Here is a 17,822-nt window from a genome sequence, read left to right on the forward strand (position 1 = left end):
GGTCGCTGGCCGGGGCTGGAGCTGGCCCGGGGGGAATCGTGGTGTGAAAAGCCTCGGGCACGCGTGGCTATGAGCAGCAGCATTGGAGCCTTTAAAACCTCCGCTTTTTTCCCTTCTCTTTTTATATTTTTATATTTTTTTTCCTTCTTTTCTTCTTTTCTTCTTTTTTTTTTTTTCTTTTTTTTTTTTTTTCTTTTCTTTAATATATATATATATATATTTTTTTTTTTTCTCCCCCTGCAAGGTAAATTCCAGCTGGGATCAACGCTCCCCAGGAATTCCCCCGCAGGAAGCTGGCTGTTCACCAACTCGTCTTGTAAAAAAAAAAAAATAAAAACAATAATAATAGTGAAAAAAAAAAAAATATTCATTATTCCTGTTGAGCTGAGATGAAACAATTCCCTGGAATTAACGAGGCTCCTTTTGGCCAGCCCAGCTTCTGCTCCAATGAAAATTTTTCTTGTTGCCCAGAAAAGCCAAAAATCCCCAAACTCCCGATTGTGCTCTCGGGGATGGAATTCTGCTCCCGAGGATGGAATTCTGCTCCCGAGGATGGAATTGTGCTCCCGAGGATGGAATTGTGCTCCCGAGGATGGAATTGTGCTCCCGAGCACTTCCCTGCAGCATCTGTGAGAATCCAGAGCTTCCCTCTGGCTGCCCTGGGACCCTGGCAGGGCTCAGAACCCCCTGGACAGAGCCCCAGAGACACTGACTGTGATCTCTGTCCATGGAAAAGAGTTTTCAATCTTACAGGATCAATTACCAGCTCTGAGGGTTTGATATCAGTAATAATTAAGCGTGGCACGGGTGCAAAAGTCAAATTTTAGGATTCTAGACGAGGGGTCCAAAGGGGACAAGCTGGAGGAAATTGGGTGTGCCTTGTCCTTTTTCTCCTCCTTCATGCCCTCCATGTCTCACTGTGGTGTTGGCATTTTTCTGTTGGTTCAGGCTGGGGACACACTGTCCAACGTAGGTGACAGATATTGGCACGTTCTTGTAAATCCAGCCCAGGGAGTTTCTGGTATTTAATGTTTGTCACATCCCACTGAGGGCAGAGCCCCACACGCTGCCCTGCTCAGGATTCCCACCTCAGAATTCCCTGATCAGGATTCCCACCTCAGAATTCCCTGATCAGAATTCCCTGATCAGGATTCCCACCTCGGGATTTCCTGATCAGAATTCCCGGCTCAGGATGCGCTGACCAGAATTCTCTGCTTAGGATTCCTTACTCAGGATGCCATCATCAGAATTCCCGGCTCAGAATTCCATCGGAATTCCCAGCTCAGCATTCCCTGACAAGAATTCCCTGATCAGAACTCCCAGCTCAGGATTCCCTGATCAGAATTCCCATTTTAGGATTCCCTGCTCAGGATTACCCAATCAGAACTCCCGGCTCAGGATGCCCTTATCAGCATTCCCAGCTCAGAATTCCCTGACCAGAATTCCCAGCTCAGGATTTCCTGATCATAACTCCTAGCTCAGCATTCCCTGATCAGAATTCCTGGCTCAGAATTCTGTTGGAACTCCCAGCTCAGAATTCCCTGCTCAGGATGTCCTGATCAGCATTCCCTGACCAGAATTCCCGGCTCAGCATTCCCTGATCAGAATTCCCAGCTCAGAATTCCATCAGCATTCCCGGCTCAGCATTCCCTGATCAGAATTCCGTCGGAATTCCTGGCTCAGCATTCCCTGATCAGCATTCCCTGACCAGAATTCCCAGCTCAGGATGCCCTGATCAGAATTCCTGGCTCAGAATTCTGTTGGAACTCCCAGCTCAGAATTCCCAGCTCAGCATTCCCAGCTCAGCATTCCCTGACCAGAATTCCATCAGCATTCCCGGCTCGCCATTCCCGGCTCGCAGCCCTCTCCCGGCTCCCCAGATCCCGGCAGGAGCCGGGGCTGAAGGGAGGATGGTTTTGGGATTCCCGGCAGGAGCGCAGCCCCGGCAGCGATCCCACGGGACCGAGCGTTGGGAATTCCTCCCCCCATCGATCCCGGCCCCGTCCCAGCTCCAGCGCCGCCCCAGCTCGGGGGTCCCCCAGCGCTGTCCTGTGCCCCCAACCCTCCCCTGCTCCTGCCTTTCCCCCACCTCCGTGAATTCCATGGATCAGAGGTCTAGAGACACTTTGCTCGCGGTTCAGCTTCAGTACATCGACTTTTTATTCTTTTTTTTTTTTTTTTTTCCTCTTTTCGGCCCTTTTTTTACAAAAACCAGTGGTAGTTATGAACAGCTGTACAGGTTCTGCTACATACTTTGGTGTGAAGTCGAGAGCCCGGCTCCGGAACGCGCGATTCCTGCATTTCGCTCCTGGCATTCCGGGAGAATCCCGAGCAGAGCCCAGCTGGGGGGAGCCCAGGGCAGAGCCCGGCCACGGAGCTGGGAATGCCGGGCTCGGGGGGCAAGCTGCCCCACGGATCCCAAAATCCGAGCCCTCCGGGGCTCCGCCGGCCCCAGGGGCATCAGTCGGAGCCGGAGCGCCCCAGAACGCCTTTCCCAAAAACGGCTCCAGGGAACTTTTCCTTGTTGGATCACCCCTGCCCCACGCGGATCCCACCCCAGGCTGGGAATTCCCTGAGGCAGCTCAGGAGCTCCCACGGCCACGGAACAGCGGGAACAGCGGGATTGCCCCGAGATCCCAACTCCTCCTCCTCCTCCTCCTCCTCCTCCTCCCCAGCTCCGCTGGGAGCAGCCGGAGGGATGGGATGGGAAGGGATGGGATGGATCCCTCAGAGGGCTGGGATGGGATGGGATGGGTTGGGAAGGGATGGGCTGGATCCTTCAGAGGGATGGGTTGGGAAGGGCTGGATCCTTCAGAGGGATGGGATGGGATGGGATGGATCCTTCAGAGGGATGGGATGGGATGGGTTGGATCCTTCAGAGGGATGGGATGGGATGGGTTGGATCCTTCAGAGGGATGGGTTGGATCCCTCAGAGGGGAGGGATGGGATGGGAAGGGATGGAACCTTCCGAGGGATGGGATGGGATGGGATGGGATGGGTCCCTTGGAGGAGAGGGATGGAATGAAGGCTCCTGGGAGGGATGGGATGGGTTGGGATGGATTCCTTAGGGATAGGATGGATCCCTCGGAGGGATGGGATGGATCCCACAGAGGAGAAGGATGGGATGAAGGCTCCTGGGAGGGATGGGATGGGACGGGATGAAGGCTCCTGGGATGGGATGAAGGCTCCTGGGATGGGATGAAGCCTCCTGGGATGGGATGGGTTGGGATGGATTCCTCAGGGATGGGATGGATCCCACAGAGGGATGGGATGAAGGCTCCTGGGAAGGACGGGATGAAGGCTCCTGGGATGGGATGGGATGAAGGCTCCTGGGATGGGATGAAGGCTCCTGGAAGGATGGGATGAAGGCTCCTGGGATGGGATGGGATGGATCCCACAGAGGGATGGGATGAAGGCTCCTGGGATGGGATGGGATGGGAGGGATGAAGGCTCCTGGGAGGGATGGGAGGGATGAAGGCTCCTGGGATGGGATGGGAGGGATGAAGGCTCCTGGGATGGGATGGGATGAAGGCTCTGGGATGGGATGGATCCCTCAGAGGGATGGGATGAAGGCTCCTGGGAGGGATGGGATGGATCCCTCAGAGGGATGGGATGAAGGCTCCTGGGATGGGATGAAGGCTCCTGGGAGGGTTGGGATGGGATGAAGGCTCCTGGGATGGGATGAAGGCTCCTGGAAGGATGGGATGAAGGCTCCTGGGATGGATCCCTCAGAGGGATGGGATGAAGGCTCCTGGGATGGGATGAAGGCTCCTGGGATGGGATGAAGGCTCCTGGGAGGGCAGCAGCTCCAGCTCTTCCCCATCCTCCTCTCCCCTCTCTCCAAACCGTTCTCCCCTCATCAATCAACCCTTGAAGAGCTGGTTTTTATCTCCTCTTGCACCAGATCCAACTCGCCAAAAATAATCCATAAAAATGCGGTATAAAAATCCTCTGCCGTGTGCTACGATACAGCGAGCACTTCTGCTACACAAATACTTTTATTTTTCCCGTTAGGTCTTCTTTTTTTTTTTTTTTTTTGCCTTTTTTTTTTTTTTTTGTCCTTTTTGGAACCCTTTAGTACAAAAGGCCTGTGGGGGGAGGGAGTTGCTCCATAAAACCAGAAGACACAAGACCATAAAGCCCACAAGGACCACGAACAGCCCCCCACCACACACAAACCCTGCTTGTTAGTAAACTTTGCGCTTTTAAAAAAAAAAACCTGTATTTTTTTTTGTCTTTTTTTTTTTTTTTTTTTCTCCAAGGTTATCAATTCTAATTCTTTACTTTTCATTTGAATACAAAACACATAAGTTTGCTATTATCTTTCGTGGCTCCCTGAGCTGAATTTTCTAAGCTTTCTTTGAAATCACTCCTCATTTGCTTCTGTCCGAAGACCAAGAAGGGCTTGCGTGGGCTTCCCCTTTTCTTCAAACATCCAAGCACGGGGGGAGGAAAAAAAAACCAAAAAAACCAACAAAAAAAGGGATAAATCCATAAATCCATCTATAAAAACCAAAGCCCGAGGTGATTTGGGTTGATGTCCCGTCAGTAGCTGAGGATCCGAGCGATTCCCCACCATCACTAACACACGACGCACGACAGGAGGAACAACTTTTCACCGGTGGACATCTCTGCTCAGCCTGGATGGCAAAGTCCCCACGGACACTTCCCGAGCGGGGAAGGAAAAGGAAGGGGGGAAAAACCCCAAAAAACAAAAAAAACCAACAACAGGTGAAAAAAAAAAAAAAAACCAACCAAAAAAACCCCCAGAATAAAATTGCCACCACCAAAACCATCAGTGGAATACAATTACAGCAGACAAAAATACACAACTAAGTGTACTGGGAGGGTCCCCCCTTCCCACGCTATTTCCTAGTCCAGTATTTACATTTTTCACAAGTCTTATGCGGGATGCACAAAAAAAAAAAAAAAATAAATCCCAATAAAAAAAGGAGTCCTTTATAGTGCCACCAAAGCCAGACGGAAAGAACCGGAAAACCAAAAAAAAAAAAAAAAAAAATTCAAAAGGAACCCCAAAAGCTTAAAACCAAATAAAAATCCGTTTAGGGCTTCCATGTGTGCCAGAGTTGCAGATCTCCAAATAAATCCGAGTGTGGCGGGCGGAGCTGGGCCGGGCGTTCCCGGGTGTTCCTGGGCATTCCCGGGTGTTCCTGGGGTGTTCCTGGGCATTCCCGGGTGTTCCCGGGGTGTTCCTGGGCATTCCCGGGTGTTCCCCATGCTGCTGGAAGTGCCAGGCTCAGTAGATGACCTCGTAGACCGTGGCCTTCTTGTCCCCAGAGCCCGTGACGATGTACTTGTCATCCGCAGAGATGTCACAGCTCAGCACCGACGAGGATTCCTTGGACTGGGAAAAGCAGCGGGGAGAGGACGTGTCAGGGGGGAGAAAACCCAGAGTGGTGGGAGAGGGAGAAGCCAGAGGGTCAGGGAGAGAGAGAGAACTCAGAGGGGTGGGAGAGAACCCAGCAGGATGTGAGAGAGAGAACACAGAATGGAGAGAGAAAATCCATCAGTGGGGAGAGAGAACCCAACAGGATGGGAGAGAGAACCCAGAGAGGTGGGAGAGAGAAAAATCTATCAGTGGGAGAGAGAGAACCCAGCAGGATGGGAGAGAGAGAACCCAGCAGAATCAGGGAGAAAAAGAGAACCCAGAGGGGTCAGGGAGAGAGAATCCATCAGTGGGAGGGAGAGAACCCAGCAGGATGGGAGATAGAGAACCCAGAGGGGTGGGAGAGAGAAAATCCATCAGTGGGGAGAGAGAACCCAGCAGGGTTGGGGAGAGAATCTGTCAGTGCGAGAGAGTGAGAACCCAGGGGTTGGAGAGAGAGAATCCATCAGTGGAAGAGAGAAAACCCAGCAGGATGTGAGAGAGAGAACCCGGAATGGTGGGAGAGAGAAAATCCATCAGTGAGGGAAAGAGAGAACCCAGCAGGATCGGAGAGAGAAAATCCATCAGTGAGGGAAAGAGAGAACTCAGCAGGATGGGAGAGAGAGAACCCAGAGAGGTGGGAGAGAGAATCCAGCAGTGGGGGAAAGAACCCAGGAGGATGGGAGAGAAAGAGAACCCAGCAGTGGGAGAGAGAACTCCTCAGTGAGAGAGAGAAAACCACCAGGATGTCAGAGAGAGAATCCAGCAGGGGTGGGAGAGAGAGAACCCAGCACGGTTTGGACAGAGAACACCTGAGTGGGAGAGAGAGAACCCAGAGAGGTCAGGGAGAGACAGAGAACTCAGAAATGGGGGAGACAGAGAGCCCAGCAGGGTGGGAGACAGAGAGCCCAGCTGGGTGGGAGACAGAGAGCCCAGCTGGGTGGGAGACAGAGAGCCCAGCAGGGTGGGAGACAGAGAACCCAGCAGGGTGGGAGACAGAGAGCCCAGCAGGGTGGGAGACAGAGAGCCCAGCAGGGTGGGAGACAGAGAGCCCAGCAGGGTGGGAGACAGAGAGCCCAGCAGTGGGGTGGGATTCCAGGATCCCTCAGCAGCACCCATGCTGGGGGCAGCACCACACCCGGCACCCCGACACCCCTCCAGCCATCCCCAAGGATCTCCCCTCTCTCCAGGGTAGTTGGGAAGGGGGATCTGGGAGCAGCCCCCACCCCACCCAGCTCCCCTACCTGGAAGATGCTGGCTCCGTAGGGCGTCCTCCAGGCGTTGAGCAGGTTGTCCTTCCCAGTGCTCACAAACCACTTCCCTGCACCGGGAATTTGGGATCAGCAGCTGAATGCTGGCAGTGCCACCTCCCCGACCCTTCCCTGGTCCCACAGGCTGGCTGAGCCCAGAGGTTTGGGGGAAATGGGAAAACCTGGAGGTTCCCTGGGAGTCCTGCCCAGCCTGACTCAGCTGGAAGAATCCAAGTGTGGATTCCCACCTCCGGTGGTGCTCCGTGGCCACAGTTAGGATGGGGTTATGGGAATTATCCAGGGAATAAACCCTGCCAGAACCAATAACCCAGGGAATAAACCCTGCCAAAACCAATAACCCAGGGAATAAACCCTGCCAGAACCAGGATGGGGTTATGGGAATAACCCAGGGAATAAACCCTGCCAGAACCAGGATGAGGTTATGGGAATAAACCCCACAACCAGGATGGTTTTATGGCAATAATCCAGGGAATAAACCCTGCCAGAACCAATAACCCAGGGAATAAACCCTGCCAGAACCAGGATGAGGTTATGGGAATAAACCCCACAACCAGGATGGGGTTATGGGAATAAACCCTGCCAGAACCAGGATGGTTTTATGGGAATAACCCAGGGAATAATCCCTGCCAGAACCAGGATGGGGTTATGGGAATAACCCAGGGAATAATCCCTGCCAGAACCAGGATGATTTTATGGGAATACTCCAGGCAATAAATCCTGCCAGAACCAGGATGGGGTTATGGGAATAAACCCTGCCAGAACCAGGATGGGGTTATGGGGATAACCACAGGATGGTTCTATGGGGATAAACCCCACCACAACCAGGATGTGTTCACGGGAATAACCCCCACGTGCAGCACCCATGGGATGGATCCTGCTGGAAACACCCGAGTTCATCCCCCCTGCAGCTCATGGACATCCCTGGAAGTGCCCATGGCCAGCCTGGGTGGGGCCTGGAGCACCCTGGGACTGAGAGGGAGGTGTCCCCCAACTCAAGGCTCCTCCCAGCCCCAAACATTCCATGATCCCACGATCCCATTCATGAGGAGGGGGTCAGGTGGAAGGTGCCCGGAGCTGAGCCTGGAGGTGTCTCCCAACCCAAACCACTCCCCGAGTCGGTGATGCCCATCCCTGTCCCAGCTGTCCCAGGGGCTGCTCACCGCAGTAGGCGAATTTGAGGGAGAGGACGCAGCTCTCGTGCAGGTGCAGCTGGTACTTGTCGGGCTTGGTGTGGTGCAGCACCTCCACGTTGCTGCTCTCCATGCCCACCGCCAGCCACTCGCCCGTCGGGCAGTACCCCAGGGAGAAGATCTGCGGGAAGAGACGGCCACGTCAGCGGGAATTCCCGGCCTGAGAGATCCTCAGGGTGCCTCCCCCCAGCCCAGTGCCCGAGGTCTGGGATCTGTGGCACCGCTGGAGGTGCTGGCCAGCCCCAGGTGGATGGAGCGGGTGGGCAGAGGCAGATGCCTGCGTTGGGATGGCTCCATCCCCATGGACAATGCTGCCCTTGCCAACGGGACACCAGCTCTGTTCCTCTGGATCAGGGCTGATCCCTGCTCTCATGCCATCCACAGGGCACCCAGAGAACCCCGTGACATCCACGGGCACCCCACGAGAAGAGCTGCTGCCTCACCCTGCCGGGATGGAAAAGAGGAGCTGGCACAAGACCCAGGGAGCCCCATGGCTCCAGCACCCCTGGGCCACCCCAGAAGCAGCGGGCAGAGCCGGGCTGGGAGCCCCAGCAGGAAGAGCCCCTCCGGGAGCCAGGGCAGCAGGAGCCCACCTGGGAGGTGAAGTCGTGCTGCTGCAGCTGCCGGCCCTCGCGCAGGTCCCAGGAGCGCACGGTGTTGTCCAGGCCCCCCGTCCACAGCTTCGTCCCGTCGTGCGAGATGTCGATGCAGCTGGCCCCGTCCGTGTGCCCTTGGAATTGCCTTGGGAGCAGGGGAAAAAAACCCCATGGAATTCCCACCGGGAAAAGCTCGGACCACGTCTGCGCGGCTGGTCCGCAGGGAATGTTCCTGGCAATCCATCCCGGGCTGAGGAGCAGCAGCCTGGCCGAGGACTGGGCTGGTGTAGGGATGAGCACCGGGAGATGGTGCGGCCTCACCAGAGGGTGTTCCTGGCTCCAGCCCAGAGAGGACGGTGGATTCCCCATCCCGGGAATGTTTAAGGCCAGGCTGGATGGGGCTTGGAGCAAGCTGGGAGAGTGGAAGGTGGTTTTGCTCAAGGAAAAGAGGAAAGGGACCATGATGGGCAGAAGAGGGAAAGGGACCATGACGAGAGAGAAGAGGAAAAGGGATGGCAATGGGATGGGGAAAGAGGAAATGAGACATTGATGAAGGAAGAGGGATGTTGATAAAAGAAGAGGAAAACATTGAAAAAAAGAAGAGGAAAAGGGACACTGATAAAAGGAAAAGGAACCCTGACAAAAGGAGAAGGAAAGGGACATTGTGGGGGAAAGGGAAAAGGGGGAAAGGAACACTGACAAAAGGAGAAGGAAAGGGATGTTGCAGGGGAAAGGGGAAAAGAATGCTGACAAAAGGAGAAGGGATGTTGTGGGGGAAGAGGAAAAGGGGAAAAGGAACACTGACAAAAGGAGAAGGGGATGTTGTCGGGGAAGAGGAAAAGGAACACTGACAAAAGAAGGGATATTGTGCAGAAAAGGGAAAAGGAACACTGACAAAAGGAGAAGGAAAGGGACATTGTGGGAGAAAGAGAAAATGGGAAAAGAAACACTGGCAAAAGGAGAAGAAAAAGGACATTGTGGGGAAGGGGAAAAGGAACACTGACAAAAGGAGAAGGGAAGTTGTGGGGAAGAGGAAAAGCTACACTGACAAAAGGAGAAGGGGATGTTGTGGGGAAGAGGAAAAGGAACACTGACAAAAGGAGAAGGGGATGTTGTCGGGGAAGAGGAAAAGGGATGTTGTGGGGAAGAGGAAAAGCTACATTGACAGAAGGAGAAGAAAAAGGACATTGTGGGGGAAAGGGAAAAAGGGAAAAGGAACGCTGACAAAAGGAGAAGGGATGTTGTGGGGAAGAGGAAAAGGAACGCTGACAGAAGGAGAAGGGATGCTGTGGGGAAGAGGAAAAGGAACGCTGACAGAAGGAGAAGGGATGCTGTGGGGAAGAGGAAAAGGGACGTTGTGGGGAAGAGGAAAAGGAACGCTGACAGAAGGAGAAGGGATGCTGTGGGGAAGAGGAAAAGGAACGCTGACAGAAGGAGAAGGGATGCTGTGGGGAAGAGGAAAAGGCACGTCGCGGGGCGGGATGGAAAAGCAGCGCCGACAGAAGGAGGAAGGAAGGAGCTGGGACAGACGGACCCCGAGGCCCCCCAGGCCAGCAGCCCTGCCAGCAGCAGGCCGGCGGCGCTCACCTGACCAGGGTCTGGTTGTGCAGGTCCCAGACGGCGATGTTGCCGTCGCTGCAGCACGAGAAGCACACCTTGGCGTCGGGGCTGATGGCCAGCGCGTAGCAGGCGGGCGCCGAGGACGTCAGCTCGGCCTTGATGCGCGGCGTGGGCGACGCCAGGTCCCAGATGGTCAGCGTGCTGGCCTCGCCCCCCACGATCAGCGTGCGCCCGTCCGGCAGCAGCTTGCAGGAGCGGATGTAGTTATCCCTGTTCTGGGGACACACGGCGCCGTCAGCGGGCAGAGAGGGACGGGACACGGGGGAGAGGGAGGGGATGGGGAGGGGAAGGGATGGGGAGGGGAAAGGGATGGGGAGGGGAAAGGGATGGGGAGGGGAAAGGGATGGGGAGGGGAAAGGGATGGGGAGGGGAAAGGGATGGGGAGGGGAAAGGGATGGGGAGGGGAAGGGATGGGGAGGGGAAAGGGATGGGGAGGGGAAAGGGATGGGGAGGGGAAAGGGACAGGGAGAGGGAAGAGGAAAGGGAGTGGGAGAAGAGGAAAAGGGACACTGATGGAGGGAAGAGGAAAAGGGACCATCATAGGGGAAGAGGAAAATGGACATTGATGGGGGAAAAGGAATGTTGATGGGAAGAAGAGGAAAAGCGACCATCATGAGAGAAGATGAAAAGGCACATTGATGGGACAAGAGGAAAAGGGACATTGATGGGTCAAGAGGAACAGGGACATTGATGGGAGAAGAGGAAAAGGGACATTGATGGGAGAAGAGGGAAAGGCATGCTGATGGGAGAGGAGGAAAAGGCACCATCAGGGAGGAGAGCAACGAGGCGAGAAAAGAGGAAAAGGGACATGGATGGGGAAAGAGGAAAAGGGAAATTTAAAGGGGGAAAAGAGGCGATGGCAAGAGGAGAAAGTGATGGAAGACAAAGAGCTAGTAACGGGGAAAAGCAAGAGGCGTTAGGGGGAAGAGGAAAGGGGAACACGGACGACAACGCGGGGAGGAGAGGCCGAGGTTCACGGGGAGAAGACGAACGCCAGGGCGGCCCTCCCTCACCAGGCAGTCCAGCTGGGAGATGGGGCTCTTGCTGCCGGGCTGGCTGATGTCCCAGATCTTGACGCAGCCCTTGCCGCCGGTGTAGACGTGGCGCGTGGGGTTGCTGATGGTGACGGCGCACACCACCTCGCCGTGGCTCAGCGTGTTGATCTGCCGCGCGTGCCGCGGGATGCCCGGCCCCGCCAGCGCGTCGTGCGGGAACGGCACCGGCTGCATCTGCCCGTCGGCGCTCACGTGGAACGAGTAGGCCCTGCCAGGGTGGGGACGGGGCTCAGCTCCGGGGACGGAGCTCGTGGGGACTCCCGCCTCCCTCCCGGCCGCGGAAACCCGAGCGGGGCTTACGGTTTGCCTCCAGGGATGGACGCCAGGCTGGAGGGCAGGCCCGGGGCGCGCATGGGCGGGTGAGGGTCAAAGCCGACCTGCCGGGAGATGCAGGGACAGGTGAGGCTGGGAATGGCACGCAGCTCCCCATCCCTGAGCCCTGGGCAGCTCAGAGAGAGCTGGCCTTTGCCCTGGCACCAAGGGGAGCCAGCCAAGGAAGCAGGGTCTGCAAGGAGCACGTGGGACACGCTCCCTGTCCCCGTGGGGTTACCAAGCCCCCAGGGATGGGATCAGCCTTGTCATGCCCAGCACCCCGAGGGCAGAAACCCCAAAGTCAGCTTTAATGGCAGAAACCCCAAAGTCAGCTTTAATGGCAGAAACCCCAAACTTTAATGGCAGAAACCCCAAACTTTAATGGCAGAAACCCCAAACTTTAATGGCAGAAACCCCAAACTCTACTTTAATGGCAGAAACCCCAATGTCTGCTTAAATGGCAGAAACACCAAACTTTAATAGCAGAAACCCCAAACTTTAATGGCAGAAACCCCAGTGTCAGGTTTAATGGCAGAAACCCCAAACTTTAGTGGCAGAAACCCCAATGTCTGCTTTAATGGCAAAAACCCCCAACTTTAATAGCAGAAACCCCAAACTTTAATGGCAGAAACCCCAGTCTCTGCTTTAACGGCAGAAACCCCAATGTTTGCCTTAATGGCAGAAACCCCAATTTCTGCTTTAATGACACAAACTCCAATCTCTACTTTAATGGCTGACACCCCAATCTCAGCTTAAATGGCAGAAACCCCAAACTGTAATGACAGAAACCCCAATTTCTGCTTTAGTGACACAAACTCCAATCTCTAATGGCAGAAACCCCAATCTCTGCTTAAATGGCAGAAACCCCGAAGTTTAACGGCAGAAACCCCAAAGTTTAACGGCAGAAACCCCCAACTTTAACGGCAGAAACCCCAAAGTTTAACGGCAGAAACCCCAAAGTTTAACGGCAGAAACCCCAAAGTTTAACGGCAGAAACCCCAAAGTTTAACGGCAGAAACCCCAAAGTTTAACGGCAGAAACCCCAAACTTTAACGGCAGAAGCCCCAAACTTTAACGGCAGAAACCCCCAACTTTAACGGCAGTGTTTGACTCCTTGCTCTGCCTTAACGCAGGAGTTGAGAGAGAGAACGGGAAGGGGGTCGAGGAGCGGGGCGAGGGGGCCGAGGAACGGGAAGGAGCAGCCCCGAGCCGCCGGCACGCGCACGTCACCCCAGCAGGAATCACCCTCCCACAGCCGGCTTCGAGGAGGAACCCCAACCTCCCCGGCCTCCCCCCGGGGAGAAAGCAGCTGAAAGTGCTACGTACAGCTCCAAAGCTCACCATTGGCGCCCGGCCGTAGGCGGCGGCGGCGGCGGCGGCCGCGCTCATCTGCGGGGGGAGGTTGTGCAGCCCCGCGTAGGCGCCGGGGCTGGTCAGGGAGCCGTTCATCTCGTGGTGCCCCATCATGGCGAAGGGCGCCGCGTAGGAGCCCGCGATGGAGATGGGCGTGCGCAGGGCCGAGGCTGCGGAGAGGGGCAGCGTCGGGATGGGGGCACGGCGGGGATGGGCAGGGATGGGGGCACCGGTGGGGATGGGGGCACGGCGGGGATGGGCAGGGATGGGGGCACCGGTGGGGCTGGGAGCACCGGTGGGGATGGGGGCAATATCAGGGATGGGCAGGGATGGGGGCACCAGCGGGGATGGGGGCAATATCAGGGATGGGCAGGGATGGGGGCAATATCAGGGATGGGGGCACCAGCGGGGATGGGGGCACCGGCGGGGATGGGCAGGGATGGGGGCAATATCAGGGATGGGGGCAATATCAGGGATGGGGGCACCAGCGGGGATGGGGGCACCGGTGGGGATGGGCAGGGATGGGGGCAATATCAGGGATGGGGGCAATATCAGGGATGGGGGCACCAGCGGGGATGGGGGCACCGGCGGGGATGGGCAGGGATGGGGGCAATATCAGGGATGGGGGCAATATCAGGGATGGGGGCAATATCAGGGATGGGGGCACCGACGGGGATGGGCAGGGATGGGGGCACCAGCAGGGATGGGGGCACGGCGGGGATGGGCAGGGATGGGGGCACCAGCAGGGATGGGGGCACGGCGGGGATGGGCAGGGATGGGGGCACCAGCAGGGATGGGGGCACGGCGGGGATGGGCAGGGATGGGGGCACCAGCAGGGATGGGGGCACCGGTGGGGATGGGGGCAATATCAGGGATGGGGGCACCGACGGGGATGGGCAGGGATGGGGGCAATATCAGGGATGGGCAGGGATGGGGGCAATATCAGGGATGGGCAGGGATGGGGGCAATATCAGGGATGGGGGCAATATCAGGGATGGGGGCACCAGCAGGGATGGGCAGGGGTGGGGGCAATATCAGGGATGGGGGCACCGGTGGGGAAATGGGGACATGGGTGTGGAGTAGAGGAGACATGGGCAGGAAGTGAGGGGGACATGGACAGGGCTGGGCATGGGTGGGGAGTGGGGGGACACAGGCAGGGCTGGGGACATGAGCAGGGCTGGACACAGGGAGTGAGGAGGACACGGGGAAGGAACAGGGGGACACAACCAGGGCTGGGGACATGGGCAGGGAACTGGGGGGGACACGGGCAGGGAACTGGGCATGGCGGGGAGTGATGGGGACACAGGGAAGGAGCAGGGGGACACAGGCAGGGAATTTGGGGGGACGCAGACGGGGAATTTGGGTGAACACAGACAGGGAATTCCGGGGGACACAGACGGGGAATTCGGGGGCACGCAGGCAGGGAATTCGGGGGGCACATGGTTGAAATACCAGCAGGGCTGGGGGAACGCAGGCAGGGTGCAGAGCAAAGCATGGCCATGGAAAAACCCAAGAGCACAGAGTCCCAGCCCTGGCCCAAAGCACTTCTTCCCAGCCCAAAGCACTGAGTGCCACAGCCAGGGATCCCCTGGACACTCCAGGGATGGGGTCTCCACCACCTCTCCCTGGGCGAGCCCTGCCAAGGCCTGAGCACGCTTTACAAGAATTAATTTCCTCCCGATGTCCAACCTGAACTCCTGGCACAGCCTGAGGCCGTGTCCCCTCATCCCAAACCCGCTCACTCCATGACCAGCCCTCCCTCCCCACCCCATCAGCTGTCCAGACCCGGATTAGCTCCCCCAAAAACACAATCCCCCCCAGAGCTGCTGCTCCCCACCACAGGGACGAGCTGGAGCCGTGCTGGGGACAGCAGTGACACCACGGGTACCCACCCAGGGGGTCCATGCCGCTGGGTTTGCCAGGCATGGGCCGCAGCCCCGGGGTGCTGCTGGTGCCCGGGGTGGGAGCGTCGTTCCTGGGCGTCGGAGTGTTGGACTTGAGGCCGGGCGTGGAGGATTTGTCGTTCTGGGGTGGGGAGAGAAGGGATGGAGAAGGAGGGATGAGCTGCAGCTGCAGGGACACGCCGCCCTGCCCGCCCCGGGAGCCCCGGGAGGGACGTACGTGGCCCAGGTCCTTGGTCTTGGAGGAGGGAGTGCTGCTGGAGGAGGCCACCGAGGCCGGGCTGTTGGGAGCATCGCCTTTCTTCAGCCCGCGGGCTTTGTCCAGCCCGTTCTCCGGCGGGGAATGGGCCGGGCTCACCCGGGGGGTGGCGGGGTCCTGAGGGACGGGAAAAGCAGTGCAGAATTCCCACAGTGGGAAGGAAGGGATCCCTCCAGCCTCCCCTCCGGGCTGGTCCCTAAGGAATCGCCTCCCACGTCCCGATCCCGCAGCTCACCTCGTTGGAGACGTCCACCACCAGGTCGTCGCTCTTGTCACCATCGCTGTCCTGGAACACAAAACGTGTCACACCCTGCAGGGAGCCCCAAAAACTGGGGGGGGATCAGCCCCCCGAGGAGCCAAACCACCAGCAGCAGGAGGGCACTCGGGCTGGAGATCAGGGCAAATTCTTTCACGGAAAAGGTGCTCAGGAAAAGGAAACGGAAAACGGAAAAGGGGCTGGGAAAGGACAAGGAAATGGGGCTGCCCAGGGCAGGGCTGCAGCCAGCCAGGGGAGTGGATGTGGCACTTGGGGACACGGATCATGGTGGCCTTGGCAGCGTGGGGGATGCTTGGACCCCGCGGTCTCTCCGGGTTCCCTGTCACATCTGGACAGCACCACCTGAAATCCCAGATGCTGCCCCCCAGGTGTCCCCGTGAGCGTCCCTGTCACTCACATATCGGCTCATGCTGTCCTTCTCCTCTGCTTTCCTCTTCTTGGAGTCCATGCTGTAATCCGTGGAGCTCCGGTGCTTCTCGCTGGCCCGCAGGCTCTCCGAGGGGGACACGGAATTATTCTGGGGGCGGGGGGGGGAGAAGCTTTGAGGGGGGAGCGGGAGAACTCTGGGTTTGGTTTGGGGTCTTGAGTGGGGGTAAAGTCTTTCCTCTAACTCGTGCTCTTAAAGGAAAACTCTGCAGTTTCTTGTTGTTGGGTCTCAAGATGATTAATTGCTAGTTATTTAACAGATTGTGTTCTCGGGCTGTGGCTGTTTGATCAGCGGCCCAGGCAGGGATGCACACACTCCTGACACCCTCTCTGTCTGCTGTCTTCTTCTCTCTCCCCACCCAGGGCTGCTGCTATCTTTTACGTGATATATTACGTATTACATGTTTACAGTTATTCCCTAATACTTATTACTTATATTACAAAGTGCTTTTCTACTCTAAACCAATCTGTGAGTGCCAACATCACCAAGAACATGGAGGTGAGGAAGAAGAAGGAGGAAGAACAGGATCAGCCCACTTTCCTCCATCTTAGAACTTCTGACCCCCATGTACAAAGTAAAACCCCCCTGGACAGGTGCTAAAACCCCCCTGTACAATACTAAAAAAATTTCCCCTCTACTTTGTAATTACTTTTACTATCCCATCTAACCCTTTGTGACTGCTTGTTCCACCTTCAAAGTTGGTAACTCATTCCATGGCTCAAACTCAAAATTACAGCTGTTTGCAGCTGCCTGCCAGGCTCTAGAATGCCTCTGACCAAGGCCTGGAACCTCCAAAAATGTCTGAGAGACATTCTGAGCTCCCCCAGGGGAGCAGAAGGGAACAGGGCCCCACGAGCAGCAGATCCCGAGGGGACCCAGCAGGGATGAGAGCCCCCGGTCCCCTCCGTGTGTCACGGGATCCAGGGGACAAACCAACACCAGCCTCGCCGGGAATGCTGTGAGGATGCCCATGGACACCTGAGCTCCTTGCTGCAAGAGCAGCAAAGTGCAGGAGGAGGTTGTTGACAGAAACACCTGGGAGAGACCACACGGCCAGCAATGGCCGAGCCAGCGCCCACGGCACAGCTCTGCTCCCTGGGAACGCTGTCCTTGCCTCAAGAGCCAAGCCCGGGACACGCTGGCATTCCCAGGAGAGCCCCAGAGCCCTCAGCCAGGAGGAGCAGCTGCATCCCGGCCCCGGAGCCAAAGGACATCCACAAAATGTCCTGGAAAACCCACGCCACCAGGAGTGCCAGGGGCACGGGGGCCATTCCGACCTGGCTCCAGACAGCAGAGCCCAGGAGAGGCCGGCATTCCTGGGAAATGCTGGAGGAAAATGGCAGCACAGCGAGGAGGGTGCCTGGCCCCAGTCCTGCACCCCCCTGCACATTCCCTGCCCTCGTTCCCTGGGAGCAGCAGGATCCATCCCTGCCCATTCCCTGGGAGCAGCAGAATCCATCCCTGCACAATCCCTGGGAGCAGCAGGATCCATCCCTCACAATCCCTGGAAGCAGCAAGATCCATCCCTGCACAATCCCTGGGATCAGCAGGATCCATCCCTGCCCAATCCCTGGGAGCAGCAGGATCCATCCCTCACAATCCCTGGAAGCAGCAAGATCCATCCCTGCACAATCCCTGGGAGCAGCAGGATCCATCCCTGCCCAATCCCTGGGAGCAGCAGGATCCATCCCTGCCCAATCCCTGGGAGCAGCAGGATCCATCCCTGCTCCCTCCCCAGGGACAGATCCAGCCCCACTCCCTCTCCTCATTCCCTGGGATCAGCAGGATCCATCCCTGCACAATCCCTGGGAGCAGCAGGATCCATCCCTGCTCTCTCCCCAGGGATGGATCCATCCCTGCTCCCTCTCCTCATTCCCTGGAATCAGCAGGATCCATCCCTGCCCCTTCCCTTCCCTCATTCCCTGGGATCAGCAGGATCCATCCCTGCCCATTCCCTCTCGCTCATTCCCTGGGATCAGCAGGATCCATCCCTGCCCATTCCCTCTCCCCATTCCCCGGGATCAGCAGGATCCATCCCTGCTCCCTGCCCTCATTCCCCGGGATCAGCAGGATCCAATCCCTGCCCATTCCCCGGGATCAGCAGGATCCATCCCTGCCCATTCCCCGGGATCAGCAGGATCCATCCCTGCCCATTCCCTCTCCCCATTCCCCAGG

At 57.1% G+C, this 17,822-nt stretch overlaps 1 protein-coding gene across 8 annotated transcripts in view; it reads right to left on the reverse strand.

Annotated features, from left to right (window-relative positions):
* Positions 1–3,934: 3,934 nt before the first annotated feature.
* TLE3 (TLE family member 3, transcriptional corepressor) overlaps positions 3,935–17,822 on the reverse strand; it is a 38,312-nt gene continuing 24,424 nt past the window's right edge. For 4 of the 8 annotated variants that reach the window (XM_077785964.1, XM_077785965.1, XM_077785966.1 and 1 more), the window contains exons 10-20: positions 15,618–15,737; positions 15,179–15,229; positions 14,676–15,060; positions 12,772–12,953; positions 11,419–11,495; positions 11,077–11,326; positions 10,031–10,278; positions 8,441–8,588; positions 7,818–7,968; positions 6,631–6,707; positions 3,935–5,365 (exon numbers count right to left, since the gene is read on the reverse strand). In XM_077785964.1, coding sequence (XP_077642090.1) covers positions 5,258–5,365; positions 6,631–6,707; positions 7,818–7,968; positions 8,441–8,588; positions 10,031–10,278; positions 11,077–11,326; positions 11,419–11,495; positions 12,772–12,953; positions 14,676–15,060; positions 15,179–15,229; positions 15,618–15,737 — 1,797 coding nt within the window. In that variant the 3' untranslated portion in view covers positions 3,935–5,257. Of the gene's footprint in view, positions 5,366–6,630; positions 6,708–7,817; positions 7,969–8,440; positions 8,589–10,030; positions 10,279–11,076; positions 11,327–11,418; positions 11,496–12,756; positions 12,954–14,675; positions 15,061–15,178; positions 15,230–15,617; positions 15,738–17,822 lie in introns of all 8 variants that reach the window. The other 4 variants (XM_077785971.1, XM_077785969.1, XM_077785970.1 and 1 more) reach the window with 2 other exon arrangements.

This window comes from Lonchura striata, chromosome 11 (assembly GCF_046129695.1).
Source record: "Lonchura striata isolate bLonStr1 chromosome 11, bLonStr1.mat, whole genome shotgun sequence".
Taxonomy (NCBI): Eukaryota; Metazoa; Chordata; class Aves; order Passeriformes; family Estrildidae; genus Lonchura; species Lonchura striata.